Genomic DNA, 14,445 nt, shown 5'->3' on the forward strand with positions numbered 1-14,445 from the left:
TGACAGTTTCTCATTTGTCAAACCGCGCTCTATGGAGCCGCTACTAAGTATAGCAAGCATCACTTTGCGTTTAAAACAACTCTTCTCACGAGCAGCCCGGCTCAGAGCATTGTAATATAACTACATAAACACATATATGAGTATGTTCGAGTATATACATACACACATATATGTACCTACGTTGGAGCTTAAGTGGCTGCTCTATAAAGTATTTCGCTTCAGTTTGCAAACACTCCTCACAGTCATTGGTTTAGAATACGAGAAGATTCTGCTTCAAATTTAATTAACAGTTGATCACAGCTCGATAAGCTAACCTATATGAGTTCCAGCGAATAAATAATTTGTTGTTCGTTGAGAGTGCGTCGGGATCGTCGGTTCGTAATCAAATGTTCAGTGATCTTCGAGTCACATATAAATATATGTACATATTTATTGGACCTTTATTGCGTGTTCACAACGGAGCTATGTGTTTCGCGTGCATATAAAAACTATATGTACATACATACAAATATATACATGCAACAATGTATCTACTAATTTAATAATAGACCTACGAAATACTTAATAAAGAGCATTGAGGCTAAAAAAAATTAGCAATTAAAATCTTATCGTGCGAATAACAAATAAAAAAATTAATTTGTATGTACATATGTTTATATGTATGGTATATACATGTATATAACAAAAAACGACGATCTACCCAATTAAATTGCAGTCCGGTTTTTTGTATTGATTTCATATTTCTAAAAACGTACATACAATACATACATACATATAATATATTTACATGTATACATTAGCACGGGTTGATTTTTTTTTTGCTATCCTTTCCTGCACTTTCGGATGCTACATAAAATTATAAGGAAAAAATTGTATTAGAGCTGAGCTCTAAAGTCTATTTCGAACTCGCCAAATTTTAAAAGAAGCGATCTTTAATTAATACAAAGTGAATATGAATACTAATATTTTTTTAAATTAAAGTCGTAATGAAAAAATTACAATATATAAAGGGGTGGTACAGGGATGTTGCCCCAACCTAATAAATAAGTAATTTGTTGTTAATGTTGTTCAATTTACCGAAGAACTGGTGTGCTGGACACCTGGAAAGAACGAAGCTCATGTGCACGTTCCTTTGAGCTTTACAGAGGCGTTGATTGGAAGGGTGTTTTGTAAATTCGTAGTATTTTTGCATAGAACTCCTTTCCGCGAGGACTTCAGAAAACTGATCCTCATAAATTAACACGTCATATGTTTGTGTATAGCATGGAGGCACGTTAATCCCCAGCTCCATCATCAACACTGAATTGAAATACCACCTTGATCAAACAAGTCCTGGAACAACCGCCAGGTGACGCTCTTAGTCAACTGATTTGAGTTATGTTCATTCCTACCAAAATTTTATCGCCATACCTTGACATTTGTAAAATTTACAACGTTGGAATAAATCTAAATGGATTTGAATTTACAACAGCGAGTTTGTATTAAATTTTGTGTTAAAAATGGATTGAATGGAGTGACAGCCTTACAAATTTAGAAAAAATGTTTTCGTAACGATACTCTAAAGAAAACAACTGTTTAAAAGTGGCATGAAGCTTCAGAAGAGATCGTGAGTCCATCGATGGTGATGAACCTAGTGGCTGGCCGTCGATATCAAAAACTAATGAAAGCATCAATAAAGTGAAAGAAAAGTTGATCAATAAACGCAAACTAACCATCAGAGAGCTGTCAGAGAACTTGAACATTACTTATGGACCGTTCAGGATGCATTTAATGATTTCGATTTGCGCCGTGTTGCTGCAAAGTTGCTCCCAAAGGACCTAAATTTCCTTCAAAAAAGGGACTTCTTTGATATTTCCAAAGACAGGATTTCCAAGGCTGAATCCGACCCAACATTCATTAGACGCATCGTTTCTGCAGACGAGGCGTGGATTTATGAGTACGACACGCTCTCCAGACATCAGGCGAGTAAGTGGAGAGTTCCGAATGAACCAAGACCAAAAAAAGTCAAAAAATACAGCGATGCTCACGGTTTTTATGGATTGAAACGGTATTGTACATCAAGAATTTTTGCCAGAAAGTCATACGGTTAATAAGGACTATTATTTGGACGTTAAGAGACGTTTACGTGAAGCAATTCGCCAAAAAGGAAAGGATTTGTGGGAAAGCAACTCATGGATTTTGCACCATGGTAACGCACCGTCACACAGTGCCTTCATTTAACGTAAATTTTTGACCAAGAATACCTTCCCACTGCCATCGTGTTCACCTGACATGGCTCCCTGCGATTTTTATCTGTTTGCGCGAGTCAAAAAACCACTACGGGGAACTCATTTTAACAGCCAAAAGGAAGTGCATAAATGATAAATCGAAGGCGGCTCTGAGGGCTAGACCGAAAATAGAGTTCCAGAAATATGTCGAGAGCTGGAGAAAATCATTATAAAAATAAAATAATAAATAATTGGCGCGTACACTTCTGTTAGGCGTCTTTGCCTAAAATTGCTCAAGCTTACACTAAACCCAATCCAAATTTGTTCTCGGAGCTTTTTTTTGTATGAAGTATTTTTTTCTGGTAGCCATTTTTTATTTTAAAGAACCGCTGGATGGCGCTCCAAAGCAAATTATTGTAATTGTTTAATATTGTAAGTAACTGCATATAATTCTTTTTATATGTAAATCAAAGTAAAATGTCAAAAAAAACAAGAACCATTAATTTCACTTTTCAAAAATTTATTAAAATTTTTTTATTATTAACAATTTACTGTCAACATAAGGTACTTTTTTCTATTTTCTATCTCCAAAGCCGTAACGGCCTCTCAATTTTCATATTAATTAAAGATAGCTGCTCTCAAAATTTAGGTGGCTCGAAATCGACTTTAGTGCTATGCTCTAATGACCTTTTTTTCTTACAATCTTATAACGAATCTACTAGGAACGATGTCGGAAAAAATCGTTCCATTGACCCGCCCTAATATACATGCATATGTATGTATGTATAAGTACATACATATATACTTGTTTTTATATATTAAGCGTCAAAACAGCGGTAATCAAAGTAAACTGTAACAATGAATTTTAGTATTGAATTACTTTTTCGTTGTTTTCATTCTTCAGGAATCCATTGGAAATAATTCACCGCGTTCTAAAGTTCCCCGTCATCTTAGAATACTCGCGTCCCACAACATCAAAATGCTGTTATGTAAAGGTAAGTCTTGATTTTCCCCTGTTTTTCAATCAATTAATACAAAATGTGAATAGAATTTATTTAATGTATTTAATACACACCGGAAAACCCGTAATTGTTTCGTATCAATTTTTTTATGTACAAGGGGCACTATTTATGTTTGGAGTTTCAGATTTTTGGAATAAATAAAATATTTAAGAGATAAGGAGTAGCCTGTTATGCGAGAGTCGGCCAATAAGAGCAGACGAAATCGAACAAGCAGTCGAAAATACGGCAGATGGTTCTACGCTACTAAAGTGGCCTGAATTTATATTGGGTTGGTAACTAAGTAATTGCGGATTTCACTCATAGATGGCTTCAGTAGAATTTTTAGATTTGTAGAGCCATTGTGTAGACGTTATAAAGTTCGGCACGTTGTTTTTTAGCCACTCTTGGTTCACTCGAGCTTTGTGGGACGGTGCCGAGTCCTGCTGATACGTCCATGGCCTGTCACCGAATTTTTGCCTGCCCATGGCTTCAAAGCAAACTCCAGAATAGTTTCCCCATAATATTACACATTTACCTTGATGCCAGGCTCGATGAAAACGATTGGAGAACGCCCATCTGCGGTTGCAGCAGCCCAAACCATAACCTGTGGCGGGTGCTGCCTCCTGCTGGCCAATCAATAACTCAAATTCTCGTTCTCCCTAACGTTTTGGAAGTTTACGAATTGCTCAATTTGAAAAATTTTCTCGTCAAAAAACACAATGTTCAGAAATTTACCGCTTTCAGCCAAGCAAAGCAAATCCTTCGCTCTCTCAAGTCTGACTTGTTGCTGCTTTGGTGTGAGATCATGCGCCTTTTGGATCTTGTAAGGCTTGACTTCGAAATTATTTTCCAGTATGCGGCGGATACTACGGTCAGATATTTTAAGTTCTTTCGCCATTTCTTTGGCACTTCGTTCGGGATTTCGCTCAAGTCACTTTTTCACATTTTGAACCATTTCACGTAATGTCTTTTGATGACCACCTCCATGACGTTTTGCGACGCTACCAGTATCATTGTAACGACTAATGGTGCGATAAAAAAAAAAACTTTATTTACTTTAAGGTGCTTGAGTTCACGAACAATCGCTGGTTGTTATTTTCCAGCCAAATAAAGGGGTTTCCAATAAGAGGTGTTATTCCCGTAAAAGATCAATGGTTTCGTTGTTTGTGTGGCACGTAGCGCCGTCCTGTTGAAAATAAATGTTGTCCAGATCAATACCATCCAATTCCGGTCATAAAAATCGTTAACCATCTCTCGATAGCGCAATCCATTCGCCGTAACTGTTGCTCCAGCTTCATTTTCCAATAACTCCGCTGGACCATAAGCCGCACCAAACAGTCACACGTTGAGGATAGAGAGGCTTTTCAACAATAACTCTTGGATTTTCTGAGCCCCAGATCCGACAATTTTGCTTGTTGACGAAGCCACCGACGTTGGACCTCATCACTCAAGATGATTTTTCGATGGAATTCCGGATAATTTTCATGCATTTCAGCGACCCAATCAGCAAAGACACGACGCTGTTGATGATTCTTGTGTTAACTGGATTTTAAAAGCCTTAAGACCCAAATCTTTATGTAAAATACAGTGTAACTATGTTTGTGGAATGCCTAATTCCAAAGAACGACAAGGAATGGACGAGCCTGGGTTTTCTTCAACACTTTCGGCTACAACAGCAATATTTTCGGCTGTTCTTGAGCGACGTGCACGGGTTTTATTCCTCACATCACTAACTTGTCCCAACAGCTCGAGTTTTTTCACCAATTTCTGTATTGCGGTGCGACAAGCTGCTTCCCGATGACCCAAAAATGTTCGAGTTTTACGAATCGTCTCTGCCAAATTTTCACCATTTTTATAGTGGACTTTAATAATTTCAATACGTTGCTTAAGTTGTATCGTTCCATTTTTATCAATGGCGTAGTTTCTACTTGTCAAATATCAAAAAATGACAGCTTCAAAAGTGACATCTACCGAAATAGCGGGCTATTCAAAATAACACGAAAACCCTTTACAATGCATTTACACTATTACGTTTGAAATCCATTACTGGTTTTTTTTCTCGTTTACTCTCGGCAAAATACTTCCGCGCTCTTGTTATCAATACTCTGGACTGTCATTTAGCCAACTACGAGACAGCTGATGCCCGTGCATCAACCCAGTTTGCCTTCGAAGACCATAAAAACTAGAGATTAACGGTTTTTTCACGGCCGGTCGCCTCTCACGGGAAAATAATTTCTCATAAAAGCCATCTTGCATTCGTAGGCGACATAAAACTTTAGAGACTCTCGTAGAAAATCCCAAAGACTTGCCAAAGATGAATTTATGGCTATAATTTTGGCAGACCATCATTGCCTGCTTAGGAGGCAAATGAAGAGGAAAAATGTTATTCGTAAAATAATTGCGTTATATTGTTGGTGCTATTGCCCTTTTTGTTGTTTTTTTTCGTTTTTTTTTTTTTGTTGCTACACAATTTAATTTATTTAATACTTCCATGTCTATTGTGTCACCCTAATATAATTCGTAAAATGCTAATTTTGTTAGGGCATATACAAGTATTTATACAATACATACAAACATTATTTACGTCATTTACATATATAGCATTTAAATCTGTAAGTTGGAAACTCCCGTGCATTCATATTATTTGTTCTTTTATGGGGTCGGGCAAGCGAGACAAGAGACAAGAATTATTAATGGCTTATCAAAGATGAAACGGGGTATTCACACTGCGGTTTTCGTATGAGCAAGCATTGCAGAATAACGATACGGCTCTCCACGAGCTACTGACATGCACACATACATAAATATGATACATAACTCTTTTGAAGCTTTGGTCATAGTAAAAAATAAAATAAAATAGATATGGTTTAGAACAGAAAAGATATGGTTTTCATATTATTTATTTATTTATGCTTTATTCAAGCGCTTTGGCATAAACAATATTTTTTTTTCTATTTGTTTTTGAGTAAATATAAAATATTAATTGAAAATCAGGAAAAAAGAAGATTGTTTTTAAATTTCAAATCAACGCAAATGAATAACTAAGAAACAATCGTCTTTTTTCCTGATCATCCATGAATTTTTCGTTTCAATTTATATGTTTTATTAAGCATTGGAGCTTTTTTAACCATTATCCATTTATATTTTTCAAAACAAAAACGAAAAAATTTGTTTTTTCCACGAACACATAATTTCATTTGAACATTCGGATTTCACATTAAATTCTCAAATTTCGTAAGAAATTATTCACTGTTCCAAAATCCACTCCAAAAAAATTCACAAAAAAAATCATAAAAAGTTTTTACACTTTACACTTACGTCTTCTCCTTTTGGCATCCAAATCAGAAAGAAATATTGACACATTGTAACTCACACTGTCAATTTGACAGTTCAGTTCCGCCCCAAGCGTTAAAAAAGTAAACGACATTATGGCTGGTTCAAAAGAACGCCGTACGCGTTGCCGGTGCTCCGAATTACAACCAAACTTTACGAAACCCATTTTCAATACTTACTTAACAATGTATGTAAGCTTGGTTTAATTCGGTGCAAAGACACGGCGGGTCCACGTTTTGGCATATATTTCGAGACCCTAGTCATCAATAGGTATGAAAATTACCCCGTATTAAAGCACTTATCAACAGCTTTCATTTGATACCCATATTGTACATACACAACCAAAGGTTACCCGGGTCCACGTTTTGACCTATATCTCGAGACCCCAGTCACGGAGCGTCATGTAAAATACTCTGTACTAAAGTATTCACCAACAGCTTCATTTGATACCCATATTGTACATACACATCCGAAGGTTACCCGGGTCCACGTTTTGACCTATATCTAGAACCCTATCCACCAATAGGTATCCAAACTATACGGAAACCATCTTCAATACCTTCTTAACAATGTGTGTAAGTTTGGTTTAATTCGGTGCAAAGACACGGCCGGTTAGCGAACACACACAAAAAGTTGACTTTATTTTATATATAAGATGTCAAAGCTCTGCTGAAAAGCTTGAATTTTTCTTTTTTGAATTTATGGTTTTTTGCGCTACTTTGCGACACGCATTGAACTCAACAGCTTCTGTTGATTTAGGTATTACTGGAAGAGTTTGATTTCAGATATTTAGCCGTGTTAGATCCTTTGGAAATATTGTATGCTGGAGCTTCAGTGAAACTCATATTTAATAGAAGTTTGAGCGCCGAATGCGCCATCCAATAATGTTGCCACAATGCCTGATGAAGCGAGAGCCAATGCAATTCCATTTTGGGATCCAATGTGAGCCTTAAGCAAACTGATCAACAACGTTTTTCCAGTACAAAGAAAGAGTAGACCAGCTCTGCCATTTGACACCGCAGTTGTAGTCGTGTCGTAGGCCAATTTTTAGTCCGGAAACAAAAGTCGTTCATTTGCTTCAATAAATGCATGCAAATCTGCACTGGGCTGCTGTTCTCTCACTAAATCAATATCATTAAGGTCAAGTGCAGAACGTTATGGTACAATCATGGCAAGTTGAATGAGTCCTTTATTTGTGATGGTTATGCAAATGTCTTCGATTTCGATCAAAGCTTTATTAAAGATATTCTCGGAAAAATCTATGGAATCGTTATGGCTTATCGTACGTTTTGGGTGTTTGACCGAGCTCCTCTCACTTTTTTTTGACAAGCGGCTTGATGTTGTTCCACAAATAGAGGGATCTACAGTTTTAAGCCGAGCTTTTTCATGGCAAAAATACACTCGGAGATTTGCCATTGCCTGCCGAGGTGCGACCGCTATTAGAAACAACTTTTTCTTCATTTTGGTGTTTTACGGAGATTCAAACCTACGTCTTCCAAATGTTAGTGACACACCAACCCATTCGGCTACGGGATCTACTTCAATGGATCGTACGTACTCGGCGCAAAATGTACTCGCTTAACGCATCTCTGAATTCTGAATCTTTCGGGCTGGATGGCGAAAATATGGTCAAGTTAATGGCGAATAATGTTCGAATTTGTCGCGGATGACAGGTGGCACATGCGTTTTCCAATGTTGATTCCCATTTTCGAGAAGGTGAAGCTTTGGGCATGCTTCTCCTACTCCACCTGACCTTTCCAAAACAGAGGAGGCTTTCCTCTTCCTCTGTTGTGATTGCAGCTTTTCGATGTGGAACATTCTTTGCCTAGGTAAATTTACGTTTTTTGCTGCGCAGAGGCGTGCCCGTAATTTGGCTGCAACAAGGTAATGATCCGAGTCGATGTTGGGTTGTCGGATCGTACGTATATCTAAAAGATTAGAAGCATGTCTTTCCATCTATCACAACATGATCAATCGGATTTCGCGTTTTCCGATTAGGAGACAGCCACGTTGCTTGGTGTACTTTCTTATGCTGGAATCTTGTGCTGCAGACTACCATGTTTCGGGACCCGGCGAAGTCGATCAGTATCTGTCCGTTACCGGATGTTTCGTTGTGCAGACTGTATTTTCCAAAAATTCTCTCCTTGTCCACCCAGGTGTTGAAGTCACCAAGCATGACTTTTGTGCCGTGGCAGGGCAGCCCCCATAGCAACGTTCCAGGCGCTCATAGAAGGAATCTTTTTTGTCCCATCATCCTTCTCTTCCATCGGAGCGTGGGCGCAAATGAGCGAGATTTTAAAAAATCACGCTTTGATGTGGATTATTGCGAGACGCTCCTTCACCGGAGTGAACGACAGTACTTGGCGACGAAGTCTCTCTCCCATAACAAATCCCACACCGAATTTGTGCTACTTTACATGGCAGCTGTGGTAGACGTCGAAAGGTCTTAAATTTTTCTTGCCTTGTCCCATCCATCGCATCTCTTGAATGGCAGTGATGTCAGCCTTTACTCTCACGAGGACATCAACTAGCCGGGCAGAGGCGCCTTTCCCATTAGGGGACACCACCCCTGGGGTCAGCATATGACCACCATTGGAATCATTGAGGACCCAGTGGGCCTGTTTTGCTTGGAGGAGGTTGATAGCACTGAGACCACGAGTTTTGGGTTCCGTTCTCTAAAACTGAAGGATATTTACAGATTTACAAAAGAATCTGAAAAATTCTCACAGGAAGGACTAACTACCTCTGTCTCTGTCTCTATTCTTTCAAAAGATCTAAATACAATAGGCTCGAGTGTTTTAGGAGCCACCAAATCTCTTGCTGCTCCTTGGCTCGACCAATTCAAATTTCAATTTCAAATGAGAGGTGTGCCATGTCTGCTTATTTTAAATTAATTTTACTATGCTTATAGTTGACGAAGTTTCATTGCAATCCAAGCTCCACAGCTATTAAAATGCCTACCAACAAATATTCATTTTTATATATTAGATAAATCTGGTCAAACCCTAAGTATAAATAGAATGAAATATTTTAAGCAACTGGAAAAAATCGAAATATCTTACTCAATATCAGCATATTTATGTAAAAAATTTGCTTGCGTTTTCATACAAATCGAATTTCTTTTCAACTTCCCTAGCATGCCTCGTACTTCTACCCATCATCCTTAGCGCCTTAGTCCAGCTGACTACCAGTGAACGTTGTACAAAATTAGACGATACCAGCACACTACTCCGCTCAAATCTGGCAGCGTTCAATAACATCGCGGAAGGTGCGGAGAAATTTGGATTGGAACTTTTTACAAAGATTTCCGATGCAGCGGGAAATGCAGATTTCATGATTTCACCTTTTTCCGTATGGGCACTACTACTGTTGTTGGTGGAGGCGGCAGCAGGCAATACATTGAACGAGCTGCGTACGGTGTTGCACATAAATGAGGATCGTCAAGCGCTGCGCCATGCCTTTAATGTGGTGCAGCAATTTTTACAGTGAGTGGCTTAATACTTATATGTATAACTGTAAATAGTTAATTAGTTATTAAACATCATAAATTGCCACCGGTTTAATACTTAAAACATATTTATAGGCGCAAAACATCCACAGTGCAGGTGGAAAGTTTACAGGCAATGTATTACGACGCTTACGAACAAGTCGCTGAGGACTACAAGACCACATTGGCGACTTGCTACTCCGCCAGGGTACAACACTTGAACTTCAATGACACACAGACAACAGTGAATGCCATCAATAATGCGATAAACACCGAAACAAAGGGTTTAATAAAAAATGCTATTACCGAGGACTACATAAGAGATGCTAATTTATTGCTGACTTCTACGTTGTATTTTAAAGGTCAATGGCAGGTATGTCACTTAATTTGCACCGAATTCCTATAATAATCAATTTTTACAGTCGCCATTCAACCAAAGCGACACACACAGAGAGACCTTCTACGACATGAATGGCTTGCCGATTGGCGAGGTGGATATGATGTTCCAAATGACACCCTTCAACTATACTAGAATACCGGATTTACAAGGACATGTACTAGAACTGCCATACGGCAATGAGAATAGATTATGCATGCTGGTGATCCTTCCCAACAAAGGTGGGCTAACAAAATTCAGAAATTCATAGCTCATTCTAAAAAAATACGAGTACTTATGTGAATTGCACTTGCAGGTATCTCCGTCAATCAAGTGGTGCATAATTTGCAAACTCTCGGTGTACGCGCAATTATGAAGAAACTCGAAGAGGATGCATTAGGCTTTGATGAGCAGGAGGTTGAAGTGTATTTACCCCGCTTCAATACAGCAACCACATTTCCGTTGAGAGGCTCGCTGGAACAGGTACTCAGATAAATATTGCTCGCTGGCAAATCGTTATTCACATTAGTTGCTTTCTTTTTACAGTTGGGCTTAAGGGAAGTTTTCAATCCACAGCTGGTAAATTTCGAAATTTTGTCAAAACGCCTATACGTGAAGGATGTTGTGCAAACGACCAAGATAATTGTGAATGAAGAGGGCACTGAAGCGGCTGCAGTGGCCACAGCGTTATTAACCAATAAAATTTCACCGCCGAAATTCTATTTCAATCGTCCGTTCTTGTATTTGATTGCAGAAAAACGATCCAGTGCATTACTTTTCGCCGGACAAATTGCGAGTCCCAAATAATAAAATGGAATAAAAAATAATTTTGTAAAAGTGTAGTTTTTAAATCATTATTAGGAAACTAAATAAGTAGGGAAATTTAAAATAATTAAAACCTATAATGCTATTTTTTTGGACGCCCCGCTGTCTTCTTGCCGCCGACGGGTTGCTTATCTTTATTTGTTTTGCTTGAAATCAATGGATGGGTTTCTGCATTTTAAAAGAAAGTTGATTTTAATCACCTCGCGCAACTTACTCATATGAATTATATTTCTACTTACCATCTACCGGTGCATCTGGCAATGTAATATCATAATTTTTCACTTTTCCCTTTTTCGTCACGACCGCATCATCATAATCCTGTGACGTCGTCTCCCCTTCTTTCGATAGCGACGCTTCCACACCATCTTGCATGGCCCAACCATCTTCAGGATCTTCTACCTCAGGTGCCATCGGTAGAAATTGCAAGGCATTTTCATCCTCGCCCTCTTCATCGGATGAGCAAAACGCTGCTACTGGCTCTACTCTTAACACATCCACTTCGATTTCTTCATCTTGTTTCGCATCTGCATTCAAATCCACCGATTTATCTTCATCGGTAATATCGAATTCGGATTCGCGCTCTTCATACTCAACATTCTCGTCGAGCTCTTTAAAGTCGGGCGCAAATGCAGACCAATTTTCCACTTGATTTTGTGCCCAAATTGAAACAAGACCCGAACTTATGCTGGCTATAATCGGACGCACCGGATGCCACACAACGTCGAGCAACAGTTCGCCTTTGGTACCATGCAGTATTTTAACCAGATTCCCAATGGATTTCTCCCATATGTAGAGGGCGTGTTGACGTGCACTTCCAGCGCAAATGTATTCACCATCGCCAGAAAAGCAACATTTTTTCCATGTGGTTCTGTAAAAGAACATATTTATCAGGCATTTAAATAAATAACAATAAAAAGATATTTAAGTATTGAATTCGCTCACTGTAAAGAGTTTCGATGCAATATTCAACTTAATTCGACTTAGCATTCAACACATTTTAATGATCTATTATTACAGTCATACTTTACTCACTTATTCACTAAATCTTGCAATTTTTGAACGGGCTCAGGTTCACCATCTTTCCCCAGTGCTATGATCTCCTTCGAATCATAAACACGTATAACGCGATCTGAGGTATTTATTAAAAATGCGCTGGAATACATACAAAATGAAGATGTTAAAAAGTGTAGATAATAAATAATAAATGACGGAAAATGTAAGTATACATATGCATACATACATAAATGCACAGAGTATTTCATATTCGAGTTACTTTTTTAAATTCAAATTAAACACATATCTTTAATGCGAATTCATGTCGAAATTATTGTCGCTTAATCGCTCAACAACTTCGCACCGAAGTTTATTTTTAAAGCTTTATTTGTTTATGATTTATTTACATAAACTGTATCTTTGAGATGGCGCGAATCGTAGCGCAACTGTCAAAACATAACTCCGCGTAATCAGAAACTCGAACTTGAAAGGCCCTGTACTCAGTTTAACTCTTACTCGCCCCTCCGTGCAAATTCAATACTCTTTACGGCCGTCGCACTCGATGAGCCTACGATAATACGAAAACTTGCCACAATTTCTAATGTTTCAGCATTTAACACCAAAATTTTCCCCTTAGCATTGCCTGTGTAGATATGCTTACCACGACGATCAAACGAAGCAACAATGTTTAGATCACCCTAGCGAAAAAAATTAATTGAAAGTAATATTTGAAGCAAAATAATAATAAAACAAACTTACATCCGAATCTAGTGGAAGACATTTGTGGGTATCGCCTATTTTCACCAGCACTGCTGCATAACGCATGGGACACACGAGAAAACGTTTGTCATTGCGTGGGTCGAATTGCACTTTTAGCACTGGTGAGGGAAAGCGATATTTGTGATCGCAATCACCACTCAGCACATCCCATATGCAGACATTGTTGTCCGTTGAGGCAGAAAGCAACTGTTAAATATAAATGCGAAAAACTTCAATGAATGTAAAAATGCAATGAAAAATCAATTGCTACAAACTTTATGTCCGTTACGCGTCCAACTTAAACTACACACCGGATGCACATGAGCCGATATGATTTTGGCAATACCGCGAGTCAGAAAATCCCACACTACAATGCGTCCATCATTGCATCCAACTGCCAATAAAGTACCATATTTATTGAAAGCACAAGTAACAGCGAGGGAAATACAGTCCAGTGAGCCATCAAATTCCTCCGGATAGTTTTGGCCAAAGGATTCTGCCCGAGAAATCAAGTTATTTTTATATGCAAATTGAATTGTTGTTGTTGTAATAGCAAAAATATTCCCCATACATATACGAGGAATGTTGCTGAAGTGACAGTCCTTGGCCGGATATAAATCCGGGTCGTTCCGGTTATGCAGTACCGACTGGCGTGGGAACACAAATTTAATTGTCTCATATCATACTTACCTAATAATTCTAAATTCATACTGAAAAATAAAAGCTAATTTGAGTATTAATCAAAAAATTCCTCCTACTAAAACTTGCCCGGCGCACTTGTATTGGCTGTTTCCTCAGGTTAGCGGACACAAAACACTTATTTATACTGAATCAAAACGTCATTGTTTGTAGAAATATTCGCTCCGTTGTCGCAATTATGCTTTTCTTATAGAATAATTAATTTCATTACATGAAATAAATAGCAATAATTACTAAAATTTTCAACTAAATTAGGAACGCCGTTGGGCTTATCTACAAACGCCAAAACAGCTGATTGGTGTGATTCCCTTCTGGCTGCCAAGCGTGATGGAAGCATTCAAATAAGCAAAGACAATCAGATTAGCGGTCGATTACAATCGATAGCTCTCTATATAATGGAGATTATATCCAACACAGTTTTGAAGTGAATATAGAAGTTCAACACATAGGTACTTTTTAAATGTTATATTGTGTGTTAATTTTTAAATCAATGAAATTTATTATATTTATTATTATATAATAAACTAAACATTAAAAATATTTGATATGAGGTTAGATTCTATTAAATATTAATATCGAAAATCCTATTATTAGCTAACGTATCTCCTTTCTTTTCAAATTTATGGTCTACTACTTTTTTCCTATGCATTTCTCAAAATTTTTGACATCATGTAAAACGTACGAAATATGTGCACAACTTTTTTTTTTCGTATTTGCTTAACGTACCATTTGTGAAAATGTACAAAACAAAGTACCAAAACGGTG

At 37.8% G+C, this 14,445-nt stretch overlaps 2 protein-coding genes across 2 annotated transcripts; one reads left to right on the forward strand and one right to left on the reverse strand.

Moving 5' to 3' along the window:
- Window positions 1-214: 214 nt before the first annotated feature.
- On the forward strand, window positions 215-11,231 carry LOC129240848 (serine protease inhibitor 77Ba-like). Its single transcript, XM_054876877.1, has 7 exons — window positions 215-374; window positions 3,112-3,202; window positions 9,678-10,026; window positions 10,125-10,401; window positions 10,451-10,646; window positions 10,721-10,887; window positions 10,951-11,231. Exons 2-7 carry the CDS (start codon window positions 3,187-3,189, stop codon window positions 11,209-11,211), a joined length of 1,266 nt encoding a protein of 421 aa, XP_054732852.1. The 5' UTR covers window positions 215-374; window positions 3,112-3,186; the 3' UTR covers window positions 11,212-11,231.
- LOC129240847 (retinoblastoma-binding protein 5 homolog) lies at window positions 11,203-14,001 on the reverse strand. Its single transcript, XM_054876875.1, has 7 exons — window positions 13,672-14,001; window positions 13,257-13,477; window positions 12,982-13,188; window positions 12,739-12,920; window positions 12,262-12,381; window positions 11,469-12,097; window positions 11,203-11,397 (listed from the first exon to the last, which is right to left on the reverse strand). The coding sequence occupies exons 1-7, from the start codon at window positions 13,688-13,690 to the stop codon at window positions 11,312-11,314; spliced, it is 1,464 nt and encodes a 487-aa protein (XP_054732850.1). The 5' UTR covers window positions 13,691-14,001; the 3' UTR covers window positions 11,203-11,311.
- Between the last annotated feature and the right edge of the window lie 444 nt (window positions 14,002-14,445).

The sequence above is a fragment of the Anastrepha obliqua genome, chromosome 3, assembly GCF_027943255.1.
Source record: "Anastrepha obliqua isolate idAnaObli1 chromosome 3, idAnaObli1_1.0, whole genome shotgun sequence".
NCBI lineage: Eukaryota > Metazoa > Arthropoda > Insecta > Diptera > Tephritidae > Anastrepha > Anastrepha obliqua.